Source organism: Poromitra crassiceps (genome assembly GCF_964638095.1).
Source record: "Poromitra crassiceps genome assembly, chromosome: 23".
NCBI lineage: Eukaryota > Metazoa > Chordata > Actinopteri > Beryciformes > Melamphaidae > Poromitra > Poromitra crassiceps.
Window position 1 is genome coordinate 11,367,678 of NC_139639.1, and position 15,000 is coordinate 11,382,677.

At 45.2% G+C, this 15,000-nt stretch overlaps 1 protein-coding gene across 1 annotated transcript in view; it reads right to left on the bottom strand.

Annotated features, from left to right (window-relative positions):
• lamc2 (laminin, gamma 2) overlaps positions 1 to 15,000 on the bottom strand; it is a 23,478-nt gene that overhangs the window by 8,285 nt on the left and 193 nt on the right. Inside the window, exons 1-11 of the mRNA XM_083658955.1 lie at positions 14,835 to 15,000; positions 10,936 to 11,112; positions 10,383 to 10,500; positions 9,008 to 9,123; positions 8,332 to 8,463; positions 6,220 to 6,409; positions 4,480 to 4,592; positions 3,602 to 3,817; positions 2,884 to 3,083; positions 1,961 to 2,117; positions 349 to 554 (exon numbers count right to left, since the gene is read on the bottom strand). The exon at positions 14,835 to 15,000 is cut by the window's right edge and continues 193 nt beyond it. Of these exons, the coding sequence (XP_083515081.1) occupies positions 349 to 554; positions 1,961 to 2,117; positions 2,884 to 3,083; positions 3,602 to 3,817; positions 4,480 to 4,592; positions 6,220 to 6,409; positions 8,332 to 8,463; positions 9,008 to 9,123; positions 10,383 to 10,500; positions 10,936 to 11,112; positions 14,835 to 14,919 (1,710 nt within the window). The 5' untranslated portion in view covers positions 14,920 to 15,000. The remainder of the gene's footprint in view (positions 1 to 348; positions 555 to 1,960; positions 2,118 to 2,883; positions 3,084 to 3,601; positions 3,818 to 4,479; positions 4,593 to 6,219; positions 6,410 to 8,331; positions 8,464 to 9,007; positions 9,124 to 10,382; positions 10,501 to 10,935; positions 11,113 to 14,834) is intronic.

Genomic DNA, 15,000 nt, shown 5'->3' on the forward strand with positions numbered 1-15,000 from the left:
GTCAGACTGAGGAAGACATCTTAAGAATCATCTGGACTGTGAACTGTGACGGACATTTTTAACATTTTATAGACCAAACAATTAATTACATCTAATCGGAAAAATAATGATAGATGGATTAATTGATAATGACGATGGTCCCTTTTCCAGCTGAACATTATTCTACACAGCAGAAATAAATGGGTAAACCCAAGAAGGACCTGCAGCTTTGATTCACTGGGACAAGTTGAATTCAGTAAGTGCAGACCAACGTTTCGACGTGACAGCGTCTTCATCAGAGTCGTTATTATTATTATATATTATTATTCTACACAGCTGACATCATTAATATGATGGTGAAAGCCTCACAGCTGATTGGATGCTGAGCCTAGCATCCTCCAGTCTTCGCCTCATGTCGTGGATCAGCGTTTTGGCGCCCTCTGCCTGCGTGCGGTACGTCTGCTGCCGACGCTCGATGGCGTCCGCCGTGTCGCCCACGGCCTGCAGGCCCCGCCCCTCCGCCAGCTGGCTGTGGCTGATGACGGACAGGCGGCGCTGAAGGCTCTTCTCCAGTTCTGTTGGGTACAGGAGGTATGACATCATCAGTATGAGACGGGTTCTATGGGCTATTTGCACTTAATGAAAAACAAATCACACCCAAGGTGTTGAGGTAAGTGGTGCAGATTTGCAGGTCCAACCCTTCTCCTCCACCCACTCTCTCCTCTCTCTGACACCGTGTGCTACACCTCTGTCTGTCTCCCACCTGTCCATTATACACTACCTTTACAGTGTGTGTGTGTGTGTGTGTGTGTGTGTGTGTGTGTGTGTGTGTGTGTGACGCTGCTCTCTCCATAGTGTGTCAAACTCTTGACACACTATGGACACTGGGGACAACTGAGACGTATTCTTAAGGAGTGGAAGTCTCCCTCTCCTCATTCCTTTCAGTTGTGGCTGATGGACATGGTTTCAGTTGTGCGCATTGAGAGACTCAGGTTCCTGAGGACCAACTCACTTGGGAAGTTTCCCACTATTTGGGAGCCGTTTCTGGCCTATTTTGATGTAGTCAGGGGTGACGAGTGACTCGCCCAGCTGACCTCTCATGGATCTCTCATAAGCACATGAGCACACTACGCTGCTGGTAACATCTCTCCTAAGCACATGAGCACACTACGCTGCTGGTAACATCTCTCCTAACAATGTAGAGTACCGTATATTTTTTCCTGTGTATCAGCCTGGTTTTGTTTTGATGTTTATGTTCTGTTTTCATCTTCTGAAAACTGGAAGAAAACTGAAAAAAAAGAGAGAAGAAAAAGAGACAGAAATGCCAGCAGGCTTCAGTGAAAGGAAGATTTTGTAGATTTTAAACCAGCTTTGTATCATTACAATGTGGGTATTATATGCAAATGAACATGCCTCCATGTTGCCTGCACCCAGAGCTCCCCGTGTTCCCTTGCAGAAACATCTCCTGCTACCAACAACATGGAGCCAAGGTCAACATTGCTCATCTGCAGATACGACCCACACTGTAATGACACAAAGCTGGTTGAAAATCAGTAAAGTGTTCCTTTAAAATCAACTTTTTAGCTGAAAATTTCCACACACAAATTTGTACTTTGAATGGTAAACATTCCCCACCAGTGTAGAGCCACCCTTGGGGCAGTCTCATTCATTGTCAATGCCGCCCCCTAGTGGCATAACGTCAACAGTGTGAGTAACAGACAGGCGGAGACTGATCCATACTATGAAATGTATGAAATAAAACCCAGTGGCTGGTTGTACTGGTCAGCTCCCAGTGTGAATGTACGCCTGAAGCAGAGTGCAGCTCAGTTTGGATGAATTAAGGTAAAAAGCTCCTGATTGGCTGGTGGTGTGTATGTGTAGCAGCGGGGAGGCTTCTGATTGGCTGGTGGTGTGTATGTGTAGCAGCGGGGAGGCTTCTGATTGGCTGTTGGTGTGTATGTGCAGCAGCGGTTCGGCTTGCCTGCCAGGCGGTGGGTGTTGTCCTGTAGGTCGGTCACCAGCTCCTGAGCTGCTCTCAGAGCCCTCTCCACCTGCTCGCTGTCCCCGGGCAGAGAGCTCATGTTAGCCGCTGACACTGCTACCTCCAGCTCCCTCAGACGAGCCACGTACGCCTCCATCTGATGACACAATAACCTCTCATCAATAGAGCTGCAATGACCATTCATTTGTGCATGAATGACATCACTGGTCCACAACTCAACTCAACTCAAATCCACTCTCAATAGAACTGCAGGAATGGCTTCTGAAGGGGAAAAGTGAATGGGGTTTTAGAATGGGGATTTCGGTTAAATGCATGAAATAAGGTCTGTGGTCATTTGTGTTTCGCAGGATAATGTGGACAACTTTTATGACTTTTGAAGCGTAAATGCGTTTTTTTAACGGTCCTCATTTGTGAAGATTATCCTGCTGAACACAACACAAATGACCACTCCCATAAACGTTTGTTAACCCCAGACCTTATTTCATGCATTTACCAAAATACCAATTCTAAAATCCCATAATCCCTTTTCCCCTAAGAACCAACATCTGGTGATTTGTGGTTAAGCCTATACCTAAGAACCAACATCTGGTGATTTGTGGTTAAGCCTACACCTAAGAACCAACATCTGGTGATTTGTGGTTAAGCCTACACCTAAGAAGCAACATGTGGTGATTTGTGGTTAAGCCTACACCTAAGCGGTACCTTGGTCTTGTTAAGCCTACACCTAAGCGCTACCCTGGTCTTGTTAAGCCTACACCTAAGCGCTACCTTGGTCTTATTAAGCCTACACCTAAGCGGTACCTTGGTCTTGTTAAGCCTACACCTAAGCGGTACCTTGGTCTTGATTAAGCCTACACCTAAGCGGTACCTTGGTCTTGATTAAGCCTACACCTAAGCGGTACCTTGGTCTTGATGGGGGTGAAGCAGGCAGGACAGGGGGAGCGCTGGTCACAGCGGACCTCCAGCGAGCCGGGTGCGAGTGAGCAGGACACTCCGGGGGGACAGGGACACTTCACACAGGACCGAGGCTCGTCCGGGTCGCTGTAAAACCCGGCCGAGCAGCTCCGCCCGCCCGGAGTCTCATCTGCAGAGTAACAGTCACCTGCAGGGAACAGCCTGCATTTCAGTATACTCACACATTCATATACAAACACAGAGCAGGTGAGATTGTATAGGGTTTATAGTAAACATCAACAGGATCAGTTCACCCAAAATGAAAATTCTGTCATTTTGAGATGCCAAGTTGACTTGAAAATATGTCATTTATGCCCTAATTTGAGCGTTTTCCACCAATCACTTGATTGTTTAGGAGAATTCTGCGTGGTGATTGGCTGTGAAACTCGAAATGAATGTTTTGTGGAATAAAAAGCATCAGCCGTCCTTCCCTCGGCATATGGGATTCATTTTTGGGTGAACTTAAAATGTAAAAGTTACATAAAAACTGTCAAAAAATAAAAAATAAAAATAAAACTGACTAAAAAAGACAAAAACCTGACAAAGATGACATAATAAGTAACCAAAAGAAATGCATAAAAACCGGGAGGAGGGCTGACAAACCTGACCCCCAGAAATGACAAAGACTGAAAAAATGACATGAGCACAGATCTACAGTGCACTCACCCGTCTCTGGGTCACAGTTTCCCCCTGGGCAGCTGCAGGGTTCACAGGTGCTGAAGGCTCTTTCTGCAGGGGATCCACGTCTGAAGCCTGAAGAACACTGCTCACAGAACTGCCCCTGGTACCCCAGAGGACAGCTGCAGCTCTGCACCCAGGCCACCGGGGGGCCTTCCCCCCGTCGGGCCGATACCAGCCGCACGTCATCAAGATACCCACGCCCTGCGGACACACAACAATCATCTGTCTGTTTTCTAATATCGAGTTGGAACCCATTTTTACCCACAATCCATGTCTCAGCTGTCTCTAAAGTTAACAAAATGTTGAACTAAATAACTCAAAAATGCAATGAAACCTGTCATAAGTATAATTACATGTAGTTAAAAAAAAAGCATTCCAGCAAAGGAGTGGGAAATATAATAAATCTTGTCAATAATAAAACTAAATGTAATAATTGCGATGTAAATAAATACTAGAGTGATGTTCTTTTTCCTCATAACATAGTACTTTTACATGATGGAAATTAACTGGAAATTATTACATAAAAAGGGGTATATTTTTTTCTATTATAACGAGATCACTCTGTTATATTATCTGATATATTTTTTATTATTTAAAGAGATACTATTACATTTTGACCAGTTATCACTTATCCTGTTATCCTCTCCTAAACTCTTCCCTTTCATCACATCTCTCCTTCCTAACAAATGTGGATTTAACAGATCAGAGCTGATTCACCTGGTCAATCAGTGTTTCGCTGTCCTAATATCAATGAAACTATATGGATTAATATTGACTGTATCTGATAGAAGCTTCGATATAGAACTATATGGATTAATATTGACTGTATCTGATAGAAGCTTCGATATAGAACACAAGCTGACCGTTTTCACCAAACGTCATGCGGATCTTGATGGCGGTGAGGTTCTGGAGGAGCGTGTGGAACTGGAAGCTGGAGAGCTGAGGCCTCCACCTGCTGCTGGGCTGCTGGTCCAGCCTGGAGGGCGGAGAGGGAGCAGCTCAGCACATTGACCACAGACATAATAACATACATGTCATCTTCAGCTGGACTAGAAGTGACTCTGAAGGCCAATAATCCAGTCTGCTATGATGCAGATGCTGTGAGGTGGATCAGACCCTTGGAGGAGGTAACAAGAGATTTCAGCAATTCAGTGAAGCAGGTAGCAAGTAGTCGACTGCTCTGACAGACACACCACGGCACTCAGTGTTGACAACGTTATTTTGCTGTGAATTGTTTCTCCCAACCCTTTATTTTCGACAAGATGCTCCATACGTTTATGGACAATTAGAGGGTTATTTTGCTTTTGGCGTTAATTGAGTTTACCTGTGCTGTCAATCTTGTGTTATTGAGACAGGGTCCATAATTAGCACCAGCCAAATGCTGGTCAAATATGCAAGTGGCTTGAGTCACCAGCAGAAAAGCAACAAAAACAATGGTTTATCTATCTATTGAGTGGCTGGTAGAATTTGAACATTTGCCATTTAGTAATAGCTGGTGGACAAAAAAGTTAATTTTGGAGCCTGTATTAAGATACAGGAGAATGTATTTCTTGTTATTGTGCTGTTGGCTTTAAGTGTTCAGGTGGCTTTGCTGCTGTCAATCCTGTTGAGATGCAGGTGAATGTGTCTAAGTCCTGGCCTTAATCGTGTGTATGTGCGCTGTGAGGGGCCCGTTGTGTCAGAATCCCCCCTGATGTTCTGCAGCAGGATCTCTCTCTTCATAGGAATGTCCAGATGTTCAAACCTAACCAGCCAGCACACGCCTGCTGCTCGTCTTCTGCTGAGCAGCCTGGACAGGTTCTAGCTGATACATTCTTGGTGTTTATTTGAACTGCTTGACAGTCCCAGGTGGGTGGAGTTTACCTAATCGATTGAGATATTTGTTTTCTTAGCACTAAATGGGCCATCCTTCACTGGGACTTTCTGGAACTGGTTGCAATGTGTGGTAACTCCACCCGTCTGGTGCTGATGGAAAACAAACAAGCTGCTTTTAACTGGAGCATTAAACAAACACAACACTCTCTCTCCTCCAGCAGGTGGCGTCATTACACCCTTCCCTTCTCCGTCATCTTTAATAAAAGGTAGAGGTTGTTCACACCCAGACTGGTATGATCATGTTTGATTTGCAAAACTGTCCCATTATGACTAATATGAACTAATATCACTAATAATAACTGTCCCATTATGACTAATATTCAATCTGTCACACCTGCTTTCTCATGTTTACGTCACCACGATCAGTCTCTGCTCACAGAACTTGTGAGCATTTTCATGTAGAAAGTTGAAAAAACTAGAAACTAAAAACTAGCGGGTGTAGTTTGCTCGAAAGAAAATAGTTCCTACATGAAACTGCTCGCAACAAGGTCTGTGGATTATCTTGTGTAACCGGGAGATGATTTCTGGGAAGAGACGTTGCTGTTGAGTTTTTCAAATGTATTTTTGTTGCTTTGAGTGCCATCCAGCTCCATCGTGTTGGAGAGAAGGCAGACATCTCACAACCACCGATATCTCTAAAACTCTGCAACTCACACCAAAACCATCTAGATGGATAAATAGTACTACAGGTGAGAGGAACAGGTGAACTGTCCCTTTCAATATGTCACCTGAAGCTGTAGCTGATCTTCTTCCCACAGGGGACGATGGCGCGCAGGTCGCCCAGAGAGGCGGAGACTCGCAGACCGGATCCTTCCAGAACCACGTCGCTGGTGGAGGGGTGACGAACGCCTCGGTCCAGACGCAGAGAGAAGGACAGATTCTGACCAAAACTCAACAACTGGTTCCCCAGGAAGGAGGCTGGAGAGAGAGGAGAAGCAGGTGAGAGGAGATGAGAGAGAAGAGGAGGAGAGAAGAGAGGATACAAGAGGAGGGGAGATGAGAAGAGAGGAGAGGTGTTCTCAAGATTCTAATTTTCTTTTTCCACTTCCTCTCCTCACCTAGCTCACTTCCTTTACCTCACTTCTTTCCTTAGCTTTACTCCTCACTGATTAGTTCTTGTGTTCACCTTCTGGCTCCCTCACTGATTGTCCTATAGAGCTAAAGTGAACGTCACTTCCTGCTTTTCTCCCTGTACCAGCGTATGAAAAAGATGAATGGTGGTGAACGGAGCGATACGCTAACTTTTTTATCCCGTTTGAATTGTGCCATGAGGTACACGTTACATTTTGTCCATTTAAAACATAACTCTGCATGTCAAGAAAGTCACAATTTGTCCTGAAACTGAAACGTAAGGTTTAGTTTTGTCCATCAGCTACATCTGGTGTCGCACATTATACGTCACACCATCAACAACATGGACTGGTGGGAGAGACGTCACTTAGGCGACTGGTTGTGCGTAGTCTTTCTGATTTATAACTTATAGTGCCACAGTTTTACCACAAACTGTGACTTTCTTGACTTGCAGAGTTGTCTTTGACAAACATGACGTGTGTTACTCCCGTGGCACAATTCAAACGGGATCAAAAAGGTCACATATCACTGCGTTCACCGCCATGGTACTTTTTCACACGCTGGTACATAAAGAAAAGCAGGAAGTGACGTTCACTTTGGCTCTCTATAAGTTCACCTGAGTTGCCCTCCTCAGGCAGCACTGTCTTACTCTCTTATAGTTAATATCCTTACTATCCCAAGTTCTTATTCCTTAGTTCATTATGTCTTTTGTAGTTCAGAGAACTTGATCCTTATTTCTTTACATGGGCTCATTTGATTTACTGTCTTTGTCTTTCAGAGTGAAGCAGTGTGTTCTGTTCTCCCACGTGTGCTTTCTCCCCATTTCCTGGACTCGTTTGACTGCATCCTCACCAGATGCACATGGCAGTAGAACCTAACCTCACCAGATGCACATGGCAGTAGAACCTAACCTCCTCACATGGCAGTAGAACCTAACCTCACCAGATGCACATGGCAGTAGAACCTAACCTCACCAGATGCACATGGCAGTAGAACCTAACCTCCTCACATGGCAGTAGAACCTAACCTCACCAGATGCACATGGCAGTAGAACCTAACCTCACCAGATGCACATGGCAGTAGAACCTAACCTCCTCACATGGCAGTAGAACCTAACCTCACCAGATGCACATGGCAGTAGAACCTAACCTCACCAGATGCACATGGCAGTAGAACCTAACCTCCTCACATGGCAGTAGAACCTAACCTCACCAGATGCACATGGCAGTAGAATCTAAACTCACCAGATGCACATGGCAGTAGAACCTAACCTCCTCACATGGCAGTAGAACCTAACCTCACCAGATGCACATGGCAGTAGAACCTAACCTCCTCACATGGCAGTAGAACCTAACCTCACCAGATGCACATGGCAGCAGAACCTAACCTCCTCACATGGCAGTAGAACCTAACCTCACCAGATGCACATGGCAGTAGAACCTAACCTCCTCACATGGCAGTAGAACCTAACCTCACCAGATGCACATGGCAGTAGAACCTAACCTCCTCACATGGCAGTAGAACCTAACCTCACCAGATGCACATGGCAGTAGAACATAACCTCCTTTACAAAAGGAGAGCGAGGATGAGAGGGGAGGAGAGAAACGGGAAAGTACTAACAACAGTGTTTACGACACCCTTCACTTCAAGGACAGGAAAGCAGAGTGGTACTGACCCGGGGCGAGCAGGTAGACAGGCAGGCTGTTTAAGAGTGGTACTGACCCGGGGCGAGCAGGTAGACAGGCAGGCTGTTTAAGAGTGGTACTGACCCGGGGCGAGCAGGTAGACAGGCAGGCTGTTTTTGGAGATGACCTCCACGTCTTGGTGTTTGGGAGACCAGCGGAAGTGAACGTCGTGCGGGAACACGCCCTGAGCTGTGGCTGCCCGCCAGCCCTCCGGTCCTGACAAACACACACATGCACACAGTCTCAGAACTCATTTCCCGTCCCAAATCACACAGCACCTTCAAAAATGAAAGCAACGCTTATTTTGACATTGAAAGAGTTGAGTTGCAGTTGTTACTATATTCTCTGGTATAATATTCCACACCGCTTTTTTTCTTTTAACCATTTGATCTGGACTTTAATAATTGTACTCCTGGGAAGCACTTGGAATGCTTTCGTACTTCCAAAATGCAACCATATTTCACTCAGATTGAGGAAAAAGACATTTAAAGATTTATTTTCTCACCATTTGCAAAATTGACACAGACAGCTCAACATGAGTCCAAATCATGGAATCCTGTAAGAGCCCCATGTCATCTCCTGAGGCTGAGGTCTTTTATTGTGAAGTGTCAGAGTATGAAGTCTTTTATTGTGAAGTGTCAGGCTGAGATAATTTACTGTTAAGTGTCAGGCTGTGAAGTCTTTTATTGTGAAGTGTCAGGCTGTGAGGCCTTATTGTGAAGTGTCAGACTGAGGTATGTTATTGTGAAGTGTAGGTTACCATGGGTGAAGGTGGAGGTGATGGTGTGCAGGGTGAAGCCATGGTCTGCAGAGCAGCGGCTGCTGTGGCCGTAACAGAAACACACTGAGGACTGAGAGTCCTGTCTGGTCTGCCGGCTGCAAAACACAAGACTCAATATTAAGTTTATAACAACAAAGCATCAAGAGAGATAGCAGAGATGGTACATTTAGAGACTGCCCACTCCAGGCGTGGTTATCAGCTTGTGACTGTCAATGGTACGAAACGTCATTGGCTGACCAGTCTCCTAAGGGGGCGTGGCAATGACAAAACAGATACAGGAAGTGAGTGGAAATTGAGGTCTCGATATTGAAACGTCTCTGAAAAGTCTTTGGACCTTTGCTGTGCAGCACCCTGATGTCTGTACAGCACCCTGATGTCTGTGCAGCACCCTGATGTCTGTGCAGCACCCTGATGTCTGTACAGCACCCTGATGTCTGTGCAGCACCCTGATGCCTGTGCAGCACTCTGATGTCTGTGTCTGTGCAGCATCCTGATGTCTGTGCAGCACCCTGATGCCTGTGCAGCACTCTGATGTCTGTGCAGCACCCTGATGTCTGTGCAGCATCCTGATGTCTGTGCAGCATCCTGATGTCTGTGTCTGTGCTGCACCCTGATGTATGTGCAGCACCCTGATGTCTGTGCAGCACCCTGGTGTCTGTGCAGCACCCTGATGTCTGTGCAGCACCCTGATGTCTGTGCAGCACCCTGATGTCTGTGCAGCACCCTGGTGTCTGTGTCTGTGCAGCACCCTGATGTCTGTGTCTGTGCAGCACCCTGATGTCTGTGCAGCACCCTGATGTCTGTGTCTGTGCAGCACCCTGATGTCTGTGCAGCACCCTGATGTCTGTACAGCATCCTGATGTCTGTGTCTGTGCAGCACCCTGATGTCTGTGCAGCACCCTGATGTCTGTGCAGCATCCTGATGTCTGTGTCTGTGCAGCATCCTGATGTCTGTGTCTGTGCAGCACCCTGATGTATGTGCAGCACCCTGATGTCTGTGCAGCACCCTGCTAGCTTGCTGCCATCAGTGTATGAATGTCTGTGTGAATGGGTGAATGTAGGCATTGTAATGCGCTTTAGATCAAAGTCTAAATGCAGGCAGTTCATTTACCAAGAGAAGAATTGAGACTTGACTTGTTTTGGGTTTTGGTGACTTGAAAAGGTTTGTAAAGTTTTGACTTGAGATGGTGTGTGTGTGTGTGTGTGTGTGTGTGTGTGTGTGTGTGTGTGTGTGTGTGTGTGTGTGTGTGTGTGTGTGTGTGCGTGCGTGCCCGTGTTGTGTATGTGTGTGTGTGTGTGTGTGTGTGTGCGCGCGCGTGCGTGCCCGTGTGTGTGTGTGTGTGACGCGCCTCACCTCTGTGTGCAGCCGTCGAGGCCGATGTGTCCGTCGGGGCAGAGGTCACATTTGTCTCCTGTGACCCCGTCTTTACAGCTGCAGCGCCCCCTGCTGTCACACCTCACACCCACAGAGCCTGACAGAACAGTCGTAATGATGAGTTTCAGAGATCCATCTCAATTCAATTCACCTACTAATATATACGGTATATATTTTTTACAAAGAAATATTAGCACAATATAGCCTACTTAATTACAATATGCACTTGTGTCCTGCAATATTATATACAGCAATACTTATTATATGGTATAAATCTGTTCATATATTTCTAATAAATATGAATACTATGCTGTAATATGTTTCAATTAGGTTTTATGAAGCATCATCCATCTACAGGATATAGGCTAAATGCTCCACACCAAACTCTACAACTCAAAACAAAACAACCATACAAGGTCCAAAAAAAATCACAATATTGTAAATCACAATAATTTCACTTTCGGACACTTTGGAAAATAAAAGTTGCCTAATGTTACATTCTCTTTTCCTGCATGTGTGTCATGACTCTGACCTGTGGGGTTGCAGTGGCAGGCGGTGCAGCTCTGCAGCGCCCCCTGCCTGTAGTGTCCGTCCTGGCAGCGCTCACAGTGGCGCCCCTCTGTGTTTCCCTGGCAGGCGATGCAGCGCAGGCCCCAGGCATCCCGCAGGCAGAAACCAGACTTCCCGTTACACTCGCAACGCATCACCGCTGCATGAACAGGAGGGGGCGCTTTAATATCATGGCAACTATTGAGCCTACAGTTAGTGACAGTTTACTCACTATACCAAGCAGCATTTTGGTAAACAAACCGCGTCACTGGGTGGGTGGCAACGGCAATGGAACCCTATGGAGTGTGACTCACGCAATTTTGAGCATCGGTTCTGCTATGTGAATAAGGGCTAGGTATTGGAAACTTTGGTCTTTTTTTACACAATTAACTGTACTTACTTACAGTAAGTAAAGAAAGTGTGTACTTTTCCCATCTCTGGCTATGTGGTAGCTGGCTACTGTATGATGTAGAATCAATGGTATGTGGCGCTGTGTGTGTGTATATATATATATATATATATATATATATATATATATATATATATATATATATATATATATGTGTGTGTGTGTATTTTTGATATATATTTTGTTTCTGTACCGGTATGGACCTTTTTTAAATATTTTTTTCTGTCCCATTTACTCTCCAGTTTACTTGGCCAATTCCCCTGCTGTCCAGGTTGTTGCTCCACCCCCTCTTCCGATGTGGGGAGAGTTCCTAGGATACATGTGCAATCGCCAGCCGCTTTGTTTCACCTGACAGTGAGGACACTGGCAGGACATGGTGGTGCGTGGGAGGATCACTCTTATTCCCCCTGGTTCCCCTCCGCCCGAACAGGCACACCGGCCGACCAGAGGAGGTGCTAGTGCAGCGACCAGGACTCATACCCCACAGGCTTCCCACCCACAGACACGCCCAATTGTGTCTGTAGGAGCGTCTGGCTGAGCCCGGGGGGGGGGGGGAGGGGGGGGAGTCTCTGCGGTGGTAGGACAGTGTTACTGCTTTTACCTCGACACTAGACAGTCGGCCCATGTAGGGACTAGTTTATCTATAAGTAAACAACTCGAGACCAGACAAGGTGCGATGAGTTTGTGTGTGTGCGTACGTGTGTGTGTTTATGTGTGTGTGTGTGTCTGTGTGTGTCTGTGCGTGTGTGTGCAGGTGTGTGTCTGTATGTGTGTGTGTGTGTGTGTGTCTGTGTCTATGTGTGTGTGTGTGTGTGTGTTTCAGGCGAGACGTGGTTCACCCATAGGGTTCACCACTGCAGACATGACTCTCTCTGATTCAGGGATTTCATGTAGCGACAGACTCTGGTCTGTTTACAGTCTGACTCACTGTGCTGTTCACCTGTTCACCTGCAGGGGGCCACTCTTTTGTAATGATAGATTTCAAGCACTTTTCAAGCACAAATTATTTCAAAATTAGAGCCAATAATTCACAGAGATGTTCACATATAAATCCTCTAATGCAACATGCTTACACGTCAGAATGAATCATTAACACTTAACATAAACTCAAAGCAATCTGTAAATCCTCAGCCTTTCTTTAAAGGGACACTCCACCAAAAACAATGCTGATTTATTTTGCACATGTTCTCACAGAAATCTGAAAACAATCAACAGTTTTGCAGACGTTCATTTAGTTTGAAATCAGCATTGTTTTTGAGTTCTCCTTTAAGTGCTCTAAAGACCAGATGACCATCGTCTCTCAAGAATGCACTGGATACAGTCTGTATCCAGTCTGTAGCTACAGACTGTCTCTTCTACATTGTTGGAATGCACCAGATACAGTCTGTAGATACAGTCTGTAGATACTTCACGCCCACAGAGCCTCCTCAAAGGAAGTTGGGGAAAAAATTCATCAGAACGGAGGAAGTTCGAAGTTTGAACCGATGCAGGTGATATAAAATACAAGCGGATGTCCCGGCTAAAAGCGGGACATTCGGGACATCCCTCCTATCATCACTCATTATTTTCCCTGAGTTTCACTTTACATTTTGGCCAACTTTCTCCTCTACAAAGTATAGACACGTGTAGGATTAGGGTTATATAGACATGTGTAGGGTTAGGGTTGGTTATATAGACATGTGTAGGGTTAGGGTTAGGGTTATATAGACATGTGTAGGGTTAGGGTTAGGGTTAGGGTTATATAGACATGTGTAGGGTTAGGGTTATATAGACACGTGTAGGGTTAGGGTTATATAGACATGTGTAGGGTTAGGGTTAGGGTTAGGGTTATATAGACATGTGTAGGGTTAGGGTTATATAGACACGTGTAGGGTTAAGGTTATATAGACATGTGTAGGGTTAGGGTTAGGGTTATATAGACATGTGTAGGGTTAGGGTTAGGGTTATATAGACATGTGTAGGGTTAGGGTTATATAGACATGTGTAGGGTTAGGGTTATATAGACACGTGTAGGGTTAGGGTTATATAGACATGTGTAGGGTTAGGGTTAGGGTTAGGGTTATATAGACACGTGTGTTTTAAGAGACTAAGAAGAGTGTTACTTTACTGTAGATAGGAAGAAAGTGTATCAAGCTTGGCCCAGCAATTTTGAGATGACGGAGCACATGAGGCTCAAACTCAGAGATTCCGGTCGGCTAAATTCAAACACTTTTAAGGACCTCTTTATAAATTCAAGCACTTTCCAGATCCATGGAAACCCTGAGGATCAACTCCCTAACGAGCTGCTGCTGAGGACACAGAGACAAGTGCTTCTGCTCAGTGTCTCATAATAACACCAATATACATTTCTACTGTTGGAACAAATACAAGTGAAATAATCAGGAACATTCAATGTAGATTTGCGTACATGGACATGACTTTTGCAGAATTACGCTCCTCCACCACACGTGTGAAAATGTTACGGTTCGGCAAGTCAACTGGTTGAGGTTCAGGTCAGAGTTTGTCTGGTTAAATAAGAAAAACATTTGTTCAAAATGTAAGTGTGTCTTACGGTTGAGATGCTGTGAATCACATGACTCAGTTTGACCCGTAGAACTCCAAACACATGAAGAGAAACTGAACACATCATATCAGTCACATTCTGCTCGGGTTCAAACACGGTAAAGCAGTGATTCTGGGGCGTCCGGGTGGCTCACCTTAGTCTTTCGTGTGGCCGACCCGGGTTCGAGTCCGACCCGCGGTCCTTTGCCGCATGTCATCCCCTCTCTCCCTCTCTCTCTCTCTCTCTCTCTCTCTCTCTCTCTCTCCCTTTCCTGTCTGCCTCTCTATCAAATAAAGGCAAAATTATCAATAATAATAAAGCCTTTTCATATAAAGGACCCAGAGACCTCACCTAACCTAACACTAACCTCTGACCTCTGACCTCAAAGACATGTTGTCTCACAAACCCAGTATTTTACACAGAGAGAAATGATTGAGTCCAGAATTCCAACACTAAATAATGCAGGTCGAGAGAAACTCTGATCAGAACAGTCAATCTTCTACATTCTCTGATTGTGTTCATTTAAATAATTAAATGAATTATGCTTAGATTAAATAATGCTAAAGTTTAACCATTCATCAGTTTGCTGGGGACCAGGTGGTCCCTGGACCTCATGGTGTCGACCAATGATCTGTGATTAATGGATGAATCCTTCAAACTCCTCTGGGTTCATCATCTCCATCATCATCATCATCATCTCCATCATCTCTTTAGAGATGTTGAGCGCTCACATCATGCAGAAACTTCCGAAAGACATTTACACTCATTCAGAAAGATTCACAAATTGAGTTAAACACTCACTTTTTATAATTTTCCTTTTGCCTTTTTACATCTTTTATCTTATTCTTAATTCATCTTAATTTGAGAATTCTGCTTTTATTCTGTCTGTCAAAGCACTTAGTATATAAGTCAAGTGATTATTTGTACTCACAGTGATAGGTGTGTGTGTATGTGGCCTGGGCGGCACACAGCACAGCCAAGAGCCCGCAGACGCACGTCCAGCCGTCACTCAACATGGTCTCGAAAACGGACTGATCCAAAGATTCAGAAGAATCAGAACTAAAGGAATCAGATGAATCAAAAAGAGAAAAATCAGA